Source organism: Bos indicus, chromosome 11 (assembly GCF_029378745.1).
Source record: "Bos indicus isolate NIAB-ARS_2022 breed Sahiwal x Tharparkar chromosome 11, NIAB-ARS_B.indTharparkar_mat_pri_1.0, whole genome shotgun sequence".
Classification (NCBI taxonomy): Eukaryota; Metazoa; Chordata; class Mammalia; order Artiodactyla; family Bovidae; genus Bos; species Bos indicus.
Window position 1 is genome coordinate 43,399,329 of NC_091770.1, and position 12,328 is coordinate 43,411,656.

Genomic DNA, 12,328 nt, shown 5'->3' on the forward strand with positions numbered 1-12,328 from the left:
AGAGCCTGTGCTCCACAACAGAAGCGGCCACCACAATGAGAAACCTGTGTACCGCAACTAGAGAGAGAGCCCGTTTTCATCATGAAGGTCCAGCACGGCCAAAACACACACACACACACACACACACACACACAAACTAGATTGCCCTTCAAAAAAGAGGAGACAAAGAGTAAATCTGAAATGACTTTTTTTCAGAATGGGGCAGTAATCAGTTTTTATATTTTTGATGCCAATAGGAATATCTGAAAAACATTTTAACCCTAGCACTTTAAGAAAATGATTAGATGTCAGTTATCATCAGTCCACTTGGGCTGTGGTCCATTAAAACAGACCTTTTCACTACTTAGGGTATACCTATAACAATCATCTCAGCATTATTTCTGAATTAGCTCTATGGCTACTCCCAAACCGTGAGTCTATTGTTAAAGTGGGTTTCTATTTTCCCCACAGCATTCTAAATGATATGTACGCATGTCATGGGGTAGAGGCTTAGAAATTTGTTTCTCAATCTTAAAGAAATTTGTCTTAGTATAACTATCATTCTAAAGACTCTCAACAATAGAGCCAAAAGCCAAAGGGCCTTAGATATGGAATCACAGAAGCCAAGAAGTGGAAGGCCCACTGGGGGTCATCTAGTCCACCCGTCATTTTATAGATGAACTCTCAGTAGGTGACATGTATGTTTTCACCAAAATACTCATTATTAAAATGAACACTATTCTGCACCTTGCTTCCCCCCCGCCCCCCAATGTTATGGATGTTCCTACAAGTCACAGACGCAGATCTACCTCTATCTTTTTTCCCCAACAGTTTTAGACATATATACGTACAGCAACACAAATTAAATGGGATCACATGTCGTTTTAGTTTTTTTAAAACAGCTGCATAATATTCCAACATGTTCTACCATTTCCTTATCAAAGGAAATTTACTTTGTTTACAGTTTTGTTGATTTTCTCACTCTGAACAAGTCAACAAACATCTTTGTGCACATATCCTTATACACTGAATTTTTATTTCTTCAGGACAGATTGCCAATAGGGGAAGTACTGGATAGACCATTAAATTTTTATTTTCACAGTCCCCACCACATTGTTTTCCAAAAGGCTAAAACACTTACATTTCTATTGAAAATATAGCTAACTAGCCTTCTCCATCCAACCAAAAGGCATTCTTAGCCTCAGAAGAATAAAGTGATGTCATTGTTACTTCAGTCTAGAGGTAAAGTATCTTTTCAAATGATTCTTGGCCATTTGGAGTTGCCATTTTTTCAGCTGTCTGTTCAAATAATTTGTCCAGTTTTCTCTATTGGGTATTTTGTGTTTTTCATAAGTATAAATCCTATTTATGGTATTTCTTTTGCCATACATTTTTTTTGTACAGTCATACATATGTGTATATATAACCACACACTTATGTGTGTGTCTAAATCACAATGTATCATCCTCTATATATTCTTTTATTCTTATTATTTTTATTTCTTTCTGGCTGTGCTGGGTTTCGTTGCCACACACAGGCTTTCTCTAGTTGTGGCGAGCAGGGGCTACTCTCTAGTTGTGGTGTGCAGGCTTCTCTTTACTGAGGATCCTCGTGTTTAGACCACGGCTCTAGAGTGCATGGGCTCAGCAGTTGTAGCACATAGGCATAGTTGCCCGTGGCATATGGGAACTTCCCAGGCCAGGGATCAAACCCGTGCCCCTGCATTGATAGGCAGATTCCCAACCACTGGACCACCACAGAAGTCCTTTATATTCTTATAGCTTGTTTTTTTTCCCCCCACCTTTAGTATTCATCAGGAACATTTCCTTTTGTCAATGATATTCATCTTCCATAAAATTTCTAACATCTGGCTACTAACAGTCCATCATACCAGATAAGCCATAAGACTAAACCAGTCCCCTCTAGATTTTTACAAAATACTGCCCATTTAAACAATGTTATGATAACTACATATTTGTGCCCATTTTTGCTCATTCCTTGCATGTGAAAGTGAGTTATCTTTACAGGAAGAGGTGGGGGCAGGTGGGAAGAAATACTCAAATGATCGTGTAGATCCTTAAGAGCAACGTCCTCATGTGAAGGAAAATCTAGCATGTGCCAAAACATTTGTGCCCTACATATATCACCCTGACATACTGATTTACAATATGTTTTATCTGTGCAGTTAATCTGAGCACCAATTCTATTAAATTCTGTTTTCTATTTCCTTTCTACAGATGGTCAAATATAATAATACCATTGTTGAGTGTTTTCTATATGCCAGATCCTATTGTAAGGGCTTTATATGACTAAACCTGTTTAATTCTTCTAACTAATTTTATCGATGAAGAAACTGAAACACAAAGAAGCTAAGCAACTCATCCAAAGTCATACAACCAAGAAATGCAGAACCAAGATTTGTACCCAGGTTATCTGTTCTTGGAGAAGGAAATGGCAACCCACTCCAGTATCCTTGCCTGGAAAATCTCATAGACAGAGGAGCCTGGTGGGCTGTAGTCCATGGGGTCGCAGAGTCGGACACGACTGAGCGACTAATGCTAATGCTATCTGTTCTTGGAGTCAGACTCCTAATCAGTAGCAACACTGCCTTTCAGACAGGTTAGATGGATTACTCACTCATTTAAGGAGTAAATGGCAGAGCCAGAATTTAGAACCAGGTTTCACAGCCCCTGGTGGCTCAGTGGTAAAGAACCCGCCTGCCAATGCAGGACTCCATCCCTGGGTCAGGAAGATCCCCTGGAGAAGGAAACAGCAACCCTCTCTAGTATTCTTGCCTGGGAAATGCAATGGACAGAGGAGCCTAGCAGGCTACAGTCCAAGGGGTTGCAAAAGAGTTGGACATGATTTAGCAACTAAACAACAGCAACAATTCAAGAGTCCCCAAAGCCAGTGTGCCATGACTTGGTAATAAATGAGAAGACAAAAGACTTTCATAGTCAGTAGAAAAATGAAAGAATTAGAGCACTGAAGTACCTTTATGTCATCTAGGAATTCAATGTCCTTCCTCTGTATTGCTTTATTTGTCCATATTAAGGCACTGTAGGTCTTGGTCTTCTCTTCTTCACCTTCTTTCATATGTCCTATTGCCTCTCTAAACAAAAACAATAAAACAAAGTCTGTCTGAGTTTATAAAATACAGATAAGCCTTGCCCCAAACTTCTCTTTCTTTAAAAATAGCTTTAGTGAGATATAATTTACATACAATTCCTCTGTTTAACTGAACGATTCAGTGATTTTTAGTACGTTTACAGAGCTGTGCAGCAACTACCTCAATCTAATTTTAGAACGCTTTAATCACCCCAAAAGAGAAACTCCACACCCAATTGCAATCACTTCTCATTCCCCATTTCCCCCAGCCGTTGGCAACCACTAGTTGACTTTATATCTCTATAGACATCCCCACTCTGAACATTTTATATAAAATGTGAATACTGTAAAATGTACAATATGTGGTATTTGATGTCTGGATTCTTCATAATGTTTTTAAGGTTCATCCACGTTGCCACATGTATCAGTATTTCAAAGTAAAGTACTGATATTTTACCACTGATTTTCCATTGTATGGATATACCATTTTGTTTATCCATAGACATTTTTGTGGTTTCTACTTTTTGCTATTGTGAGTAATGTGACTATAAGCATTCATGCAGAAGTCTCTGTGTGGATGTACATTTTCACTTCTCGTGGGTATATAGCTAGAAGTGGAACTACTGGGTCAGATGGTTACTATATATTTAACCTTTTGAGAAACTGCCAAATTGTTTTCCCAAGTGGTACTAGTTACAATCCCACAGGAATGTATAAGGGATCCAATTTCTCCACATTTTGCCAATACTTGCTGTTTTCTGTCTTTTTTGTTAAGTGGGATCTCACTGTGGTTTTGATGTGCATTTTCCTAATGACTAATGATGCTGAACACTTTTTCATGTATTCACTGGCTATTTGTATATCCTCTTTGGAGAAATGTGCATTTAACATTCTCTCCATTTTTAATCAAGTTGTTTTCTTATTATTGAGTTGCAGGAGTTCTTTATATATTCTGGATACAAATCCCTTATCAGATAAATGATCTGCAACCAAAACTCCCCTCTTGAGACATCACCAGTGAGCCTACCCTTACCTTGTGACAAGCTGCAAGTCACGGACTTGGATTTTGTTAGATGAGTTATTAATTTTCTGTAGTATTAGAAAAAGAAAAACAATTAGCAACTCTAGTTCAGTTACAGAGTTGCAGAAACATGACAATTTCCATGTCATGAAGTGGTTTACCTGCTGAAGTTCCTTAATTTCTTGTGAAGTGAAATGTACTCTATGAGGATTCACCAGCTCAATTGCAAAGGGCCTTCCTGGCAGCACACACCCCGTCATGAAACAGAAACGTGTTGATGGAGTTAACATTTGGGCTAATGCAAGAGGGTTGGGAGGTGTGAAAAAACGAGTTGAGCTCTACAGGACGGAAAGTTCAGTGACATGACTACATCTAGGGGAGGGAAGAATGTGTGAAAAGAATCAAGGGGTTTTTGGGGGGCTGCTAAACCCCAGTACAGGCAATATGTGAAAATGACTGCTTTCCCAAAAGTCCATGAACGAGCCTGTGTTAATTTACAAAATCATGTCCAAACAGCCACGGATTGACTTGGTTACACTAATGTAACGTTGTCATGTGCAGCAATGCCCAGGTATACCAAGTTGAAATACATTCTCCTAGCCTAGTGAAATGAAAAGCTGAGATTCCAGGAGAAGAAGGGACTATAAATCTAGAATAGTTCAGGATTACTCTCATCATCTTTCTTGTAATGCAATAATATAAAATGAGAAAAATGAAGGCTAAGAGAGCAGGAACATCTTTTCAATGAAGATGTGCACTTTGAAAACTGAACTGGTACTGAAATGTTATTAAAAGGAACAATGAATAATCAGACTTTTGGAAAAAATCAAGTACCTGTTTGTTAATGCACAACTGTAAAAGTCCCTTATAACCTATAGGTATGCAATAAAGATGGCTTCTGAAGAAATGATCCCTGTTAAAACATAATCATATAATTTACAAGGGTAGCTCCAAAATCCACAAGGCCTCCTCTCATGGAGAAGCTCTGGGCTCTGCCAACTTTGATTCTGATTAAGTGACTACAGAAAACCTACTGCCTGAAAAGGGTGATAATCTGAAAGTTAGTTCTAGTCAAGTGATGTCGCAATCTTACCATTTCCTAATGTTCTCACATCTACATCTTCTCTTCCAGAGGAAGAAAAATTAAAGCCTTTGGAAAGCAGATAAAGAAAAAAAAAAAAAATCAGCGATGTAATAGTCCTAGACTTACATTCCCACCCTGGGTAGAAACCCAATTTGTCTTAATCTACAGGAGAATCCCAAGGAATAGTCATCATCACAACTCTAGTCCTAATGTCTACTGAAAATAACAATGATAATAATAAATACTATTTATTGAGTACTTATTACATGTTAGACACTGAGCTAAAATTCTGCATACATTATTTCATTTATTCCTTACTGTAACCTTATGAGGTAATTATTAAATGAAAGAACACCAAGGTTCTGAAAGGTTAAGTACTTTCCCCAAGGTAATACAATTAAAGGGCAGAGGTAAAAGCCAGATCTTTCTTATCATCCCATGCCACCAATCCCATGGGAAAGCCAAAGGCAGAGCACTGTTTGGAGAAAAGCCCTGCTACCAAACTGGCTATAAACTTATGGTGAAAAATCTGTCTTCTTTTTCTTAAAACAAAAGAAAACAAAATAAAAACAGTATTTGAGAATTAAATTCCATGAAAGGAAGGGAAAAGAAAAAGTTTGACTCTAAAAGCAAATTCATTATATAAGCAAACTTAAGCTAGGGCCACAATAAAACTAGTATATATTTTAAGATAGATGGATCATCACAGACTAAAAGCTACAAATACTGGGGTGGGAAAGTGGAAATATGGAGTGGAGCAGAGGGTGGGGGAGTGGTTCCATGACGACTTTCTTAGATACAGAACCAACGGATGATTTTACCAGAGCCAACATTACCACGAGTAGGCTGTAGTTTGTCTTACACGTGTGCACCTCCATCCCCAGTCCAACCACAGGGAACTAGGGCCCTGCAGTGACTGAGCCCTAACCTGTGGCTGATGGGGTGGAGGGAATGAACAGGATGCAAAGAGGTAGGTCTCCCTGTGACTCCTCAATCAGATCAGAAACCTCAAATGCATAAATTAGCCCATAAAGCTTCCCCAAAATTCCAGCCCCTCAACAAGAAAGTACAGAAAAATAGGCTCTTGAGAAGCCCAAAGAAACAATAAATCCAGACTAAGGGATAAAGGGTATTTATTACATCTTTTAGAAAAAATGTTGCAAATTTGGACCCTACACTGAGAAATATTTTGGGGGGCAAACTTTAGAACTTTATTTGTATGCAATTATGAATAACAGAAATTTAGGGGGGTTCACGGAGAAGGCAATGGCACCCTTCTCCAGTACTCTTGCCTGGAAAATCCCATGGGTGGAGGAGCTTGGTAGGCTGCAGTCCATGGGATTGCTAAGAGTCGGACATGACTGAGCGACTTCACTTTCACTTTTCACTTTCATGCATTGGAGAAGGAAATGGCAACCCACTCCAGTGTTCTTGCCTGGAGAATCCCAGGGATGGGGGAGCCTGGTGGGCTGCCATCAATGGGGTCGCACAGAGTTGGACACGACTGAAGCGACTTAGCAGCAGCAGCAGGGGAGTTCAGGATGGGGAACACACGTGTACCCATGGCTGATTCATGTCAATGTATGGCAAAAACCACTACAATATTGTAAAATAACTAGCCTCCAATTTAAATAAATTAAAAAAATATTCATATTATGCCTTGCCTTATCCCCCAAATCCTGTGAGTTCTACAGACTTCTCAATGGAACAGGTATTTCAAACAACAACAAAACCAAGAACACGAATGATCAGGAACAATGATCAGGAAAAACAAGGTCAAGATTATGATAAGGGGTTCAGTAGTCTGTAGTGACCCTCGTACCTGGGGACAGACAGACAATGGGACTGAAGGGCAGAGGTCAGATGATGATGGCCTCAGAATATCAAGTTATATAGTTTGGACTTTACCCTATAGCTGAAACATTGACCAGTTTTCAGCAGGCAACTGACATGACAAATATTTATTCAATAAGTGAAGTAATAAATGTATTGGGAAAACATTTCTTAGACACATTGGTTTTGAGAGTGTGTCAAAGTTTCACTTGTTAACTAGAGAACTGGCAAGTAGAGAATATGACGTGCCAGTCTGAAGTGACTGAAAAACAAGTCTGTATCTCCCACTGAGGGGAAGGACCCTTTATAGAAGTAGTTAGGCTGCTTCATGCAATACTGGTTTATTTTCATAGAGCTGTAAAGTGTAGAGGTACAACAGTCAGAACCATCTTCCCAGAGCTGTCAGATGTGAATCACAGAAGTGACAAGTAATATATCTGAGAAGCACAAGTTTAGCAAACTGATGCTACTAATCAGGGATTTCAGACAACAAGGTTTTATTTCATGACAAGGAGCCAATTAGCACAGAGGCCCAGAGGTCTGCTTTTTCTCAAGTGGCTCTTTATAAATTTCCTAAACATACAATTACAGTTTGCTTTCTTTTCAGTTTGGGGACGATTTTTTTTCCTTCTCAAGTGGACTATAACAAGGAATTACCTCATGAAAGATTGCAAGGGGGAAACATACAGGTGTTCCAGAACCCCTCTATAGCCCTCATGGTAATGGGGGATTCCTTGGAACCCAAAAAATCAGAACTAAATCTTGTATCTTCTGGGAAATAAGGTGGTCCCAAAAAAGAGTTTGAAAGAGACTTTTCATGCTAATGCTTTATTTTCACTTCTTTGTAACCTGAATAAGTCTTATGAGATAACCAGTGTGTAAATATTAAATTAAGTAGGTAAAAGTTCATGGCAATAGCCCTGAGTCTTTACTGTTAAGATTTTGGAAAATGTTAGGTTGCTAGGTTACTTTCTTTTCCATTCAGTAAACAGTTCCTAAAGGCCTTTTTAAAAAGGGCCCACCTACCTGACAGGCAACAAATTATAAAAGGGATACGGCTTTGAAGTGCTTCTCTTTCCTTCTGACAAGCAGAGAGCTGGAAGGAACAGGGCATCTCATTTCGATCACTTGTCTGCCTTTACTGAAGCACGTTTGTCTAAGGTTTGCCAGAGAGAAAGAAGGATGTCTAGCTGGTCTTTCAAAAAAGATGTTCTAATTATGCTAGGAGACCTACTCCAAAGAGTATGATATACTTGCTGCTGCTGCTGCTAAGTCGCTTCAGTCGTGTCTGACTCTGTGCGACCCCATAGACAGCAGGCCACCAGGCTTCCCCATCCCTGGGATTCTCCAGGCAAGAACACTGTGGTGGGTTGCCATTTCCTTCTCCAATGCGTGAAAGTGAAGTCGCTCAGTCGTATCCGACTCTAGTGACCCCATGGACTACAGCCTACCAGGCTCCTCTGTCCATGGGATTTTCTAGGCAAGAGTACTGGAGTGGGGTGCCATTGCCTTCTCTGATGATATACTTACTCACTGACTATGTTTTTTCCTGATATACAACATGATTTCCTCTGATTGAAATCTTAGTCCCTTTCCTCTAAGTCTAATCCTGGGTGAAATCACAAGGTTTTTTGCTCCTTTGACCTGACAGGCCTACTGAGACAAAGAAAGCATATTCCTGACAGGGTCTGACTCAGCTCACAAACCTGGGCTTGTTAATACCTAAGAAATTAAAACAACAACACTACTATTAAGTCTTTGTGAAATGGTTGCTGTTGATCTATCTTCTCTAGGTCTGAACTCTATTCTAGGACATTTTAGCTGTTAAGATGGAAGCCAGTCCTTTGCCAGTGGTTACTCTTGAATAAGCAATGGATATAGAAGCTGTGTTTTAATTTCCTCATATTCCCAATAAGAGGCTGAAGCTAAGGTGTCCCATGGTCAGAACTTAAGTGCATTCATTTAAAGTAGTTTCAGTTGTTTTGAATTTGCCCAGGAAAAGCCAGTTGTCTTGAGAAAATAGAGAAATCTTAGGGCAGCTTGGCTCAAATCCAGCCCTGGGCAGAGGCCCTCAGGACATGGCAATCCCTGTTCACAGGAAGCTGCTAGGCAAGGGGCCCAGACTTGGTGGTGGCTTACAAAATACAGAAATCTTCCCTGCCACCTCCAAGAAGTCTGTTTGTGAACAAGTATTTAAAATATGAATATTATAACACTTACTTTCTGCTTTGAACACTTTCAAAAGATGGTCTGAAATTAATTCTTCTACTGAAGATTCTAGCTTCCTTTCTCCATCAATTATCCAAGGAGTTTGTGGTAGATTCCTGGAGTATTTATTATATCTCCCTGGCAAAGAAATATAAAGGTTGCCTGGCTGGGATGGTGTGATTAACACAACAGAATAAAAAGGAAAGTAACAACTATCCACTAAGTGCCAATATTCTAGGGGCTATGATACAAAACAAGGCTTAGCCTTTGACTAATTTATAATGTAATTTAGTGACTTAGCACATACACATAATTCAGTGAAGAAATTTAAGGTAGCAATAGAAGAGATGGCTAAAGACAAGGTATGAATCATCAATGAGTTCTAAAGGAATGCTCAGTATACTTATTAACCTGACTGACTGACTGAACAAGTTACAATATCATGGAACACACCAAGGATCACTTAAAAAAAGAGCAACTACTGCTTTTATGCCTGATTGATAATACTCTCAGTGTAATAGTCATTGGTATTCCAAAGAGTTCAAATACAGGAAATTTTGAAGTTTTTATAAGTTAAAAAAAAAAGAAAACACCCTAACAGAATATGACTCACTGTTTTATGAATAAAGCTATGCTGAGGCAGGTAGGTTTTATTACCCCAGGGCAGGGTATTATAGTCAAGACTAAAGAGCGATTTTATTTCAGCTATTACTATGAAACAGCTATAGCTTTCAAAACAAAAACTGTCTAACCAGATTTACCTCTTAGGAAAGTCAATGCAACAATTTCTTTTTCGAATCAGAAGCAAAGTGTTTAGCCACTTTGCAGATAAAAAAAATTTTTTTCCCCCGGATTGACTTCATGTTGTAAAACATCCTCTCTGTTCTCTTGATTAGTTTTTGGTCTGTACATCTACCCATATTTCTACTTGGCCATCTCTGATGAAAACTGTTAAAATCTGGGCTGTATCATTTCCTTTTGGCATGGCATTTTAAATATCAAATCTCTTTAGTGATCCATAAGAATACTTATAAAACCTAAATAAACTTGACTATCAGGTCTAGTGCTTAAAAGAGTTAACTAATCAGAAACTAATAACAATAAGAAGGAAACAGAGAAGAAGTCAATTGAGTTTTTCAGATAGGAGAGACAATTGACAGTGTAAGTATATTCTAGACTAAGTATTTTACCAGCCACAAAAACAGCACCATGAGCACATTCAATTTCAAGAACAGTGCATACAGCCTTTGGTGAGTTTGGAGGACAAGGAAACTGCCTGCAAAACAAAATAAATTTTACAGCTACTATTTTCCAGACATGATATTGAATCACATAACTAAGATGAATCAGCACTGCCTGAGATGCACAGAGCCTGAGTCTCTCAAGGACTAAGCCTCCCCCGAATTTTAAATTTGGGGACTGTTAGGGTCTTCTGGGCCTCTGAGGACCACTTTTAATACATGAGAACTGCACTGAGTAAATCAGGGCTCTGCTAATAACATTCAGACTCAAGAGGCCTCATGTTCCCAGATGATAGTTTTCAACATCAGCCTTGAGATTTGGGGGGAAAAAATCCACACATATGTAGTAGAAGCCTCTCTGGGTTCATTTTAGTATCCATGAACACTTGCTGCTGCTTACAAAATCCTCAATCATTTGGGTAAAGCTGGTGTGCAGTCAGAGATTGGTCCTGTGAGTATGGCACACCTGTGGGGAGGGTAGTCCACCATTTTTCTCTCTTTTCATTTCAACTATGGTCTTGGAAATCAGACCAGAGCCAGAATAAGTGAAATGTGGCTGACTTTAGCTAAAAAACTTCAATCCAGCTGAGGACAGACAGGAGAAAGCAATGTATGACTTTATTCTCTGTCCATCATCTGGGAACTTCCAAGAACTGGAGTCTCTCTATAAATGACTAAATGTGGATTTAATCCAAAATGCTTGTGTTGAAATTTTCAGTTTCCCAAGATGTCTTAACAAAGAAATCACTTAGAAACTCAGGCACTACTGCTTGTAGAGAGTAACTGTCTTTTGTTTCTAAAATTTAACAGGGACTTCCTTGGCGGTGCAGTGGTGAGGACTCCACACTTCAACTGCAAGGGGCACAAGTTCGATTCCTGGTGGGGGAACTAAGATCCCACACAGCACGGTCAAAACAACAACAAAAAAAACTTAATAAAAATATTTCTATTCTGAGATATGAAGATATATGAAACCTTCCTCATAACTTCCTTGTTTGAAATTTATTCAAGGCTATTCTGGAAGGATAACTATGATAATATCTTATTAAATGAAATGAACACACTGAGTATTAAAATGTAAGATTTATTGTAGTTCAGCATACTTTAGCAAGAAAGGAAACTCATGAGCCTTTTCCTCTCTCTTCTGGAGATGTACAATAACAGGAAATCCAGGATGAGGGATGTAATGGGACTAGTACTAGCCTGGAGAATCAGGAAACCTGGCTCAACATCCAACACTCAATCTTAGGTAAGTCAACCTCCACTTTGGACCTCAATGTTATTGTAAAGTCGCTAAGTCATCCTCTTCTAAAAGATAAACAAGTTGGGCATGATTCATAAATCTAAATATTAATTTGAGAAACACTTATTGAACACTACTACATGCCAGATACTGAGCCAGGAAGTAGGGATATAATGGAGATTAAGACACAATTCTGGTCCCCAAAATACATCCAGTCTTGTTTCAGAGATAATCCAGATTATTTCTAACATTCCCTTTATTCTAAAATTCCATGATTATTTCTTGTTTCTATACTTCTACTTACTTGCAGAAATCCTCTTCTTTTATCTTATTCAAAGCTTTCATAACTGCCATTCTAGTGAATACTGACTATATAGGGTAAAATAAAAAGAAAAAAAAAACATATTATCACCTATATAAGAAAACATCAGAGTTGAAACAGAACATGGTTGGAGAAATTATAATCATTTTAAACCATACTTAAAAGGGAGAAATACTTAATAGCTTCAAGAAAATAAAGAAAATACAGCACAAGTGTCCATACTGTCAGTTCTGTGACTGGATGCTTCTCTTCAATTTAGGCTATGTCTATAATATCAGGTGGATCTAGC

General features: G+C 38.7%; 2 protein-coding genes across 7 annotated transcripts in view; one reads left to right on the forward strand and one right to left on the reverse strand.

Moving 5' to 3' along the window:
- REL (REL proto-oncogene, NF-kB subunit) overlaps nt 1-11,431 on the forward strand; it is a 69,332-nt gene extending 57,901 nt beyond the window's left edge. Inside the window, exon 11 of the mRNA XM_019970204.2 lies at nt 11,285-11,431. The gene's annotated coding sequence lies outside the window, so the exon portion shown is untranslated. The remainder of the gene's footprint in view (nt 1-11,284) is intronic.
- Nucleotides 1-12,328, reverse strand: part of PUS10 (pseudouridine synthase 10) — an 82,850-nt gene that overhangs the window by 8,509 nt on the left and 62,013 nt on the right. For all 6 annotated transcript variants that reach the window (XM_070798727.1, XM_070798726.1, XM_070798728.1 and 3 more), the window contains 7 exons: nt 12,022-12,086; nt 10,424-10,509; nt 9,246-9,371; nt 5,202-5,258; nt 4,270-4,346; nt 4,121-4,176; nt 2,974-3,091 (listed from right to left, as the gene is read on the reverse strand). In XM_070798727.1, the coding sequence (XP_070654828.1) occupies nt 2,974-3,091; nt 4,121-4,176; nt 4,270-4,346; nt 5,202-5,258; nt 9,246-9,371; nt 10,424-10,509; nt 12,022-12,086 (585 nt within the window). The remainder of the gene's footprint in view (nt 1-2,973; nt 3,092-4,120; nt 4,177-4,269; nt 4,347-5,201; nt 5,259-9,245; nt 9,372-10,423; nt 10,510-12,021; nt 12,087-12,328) is intronic.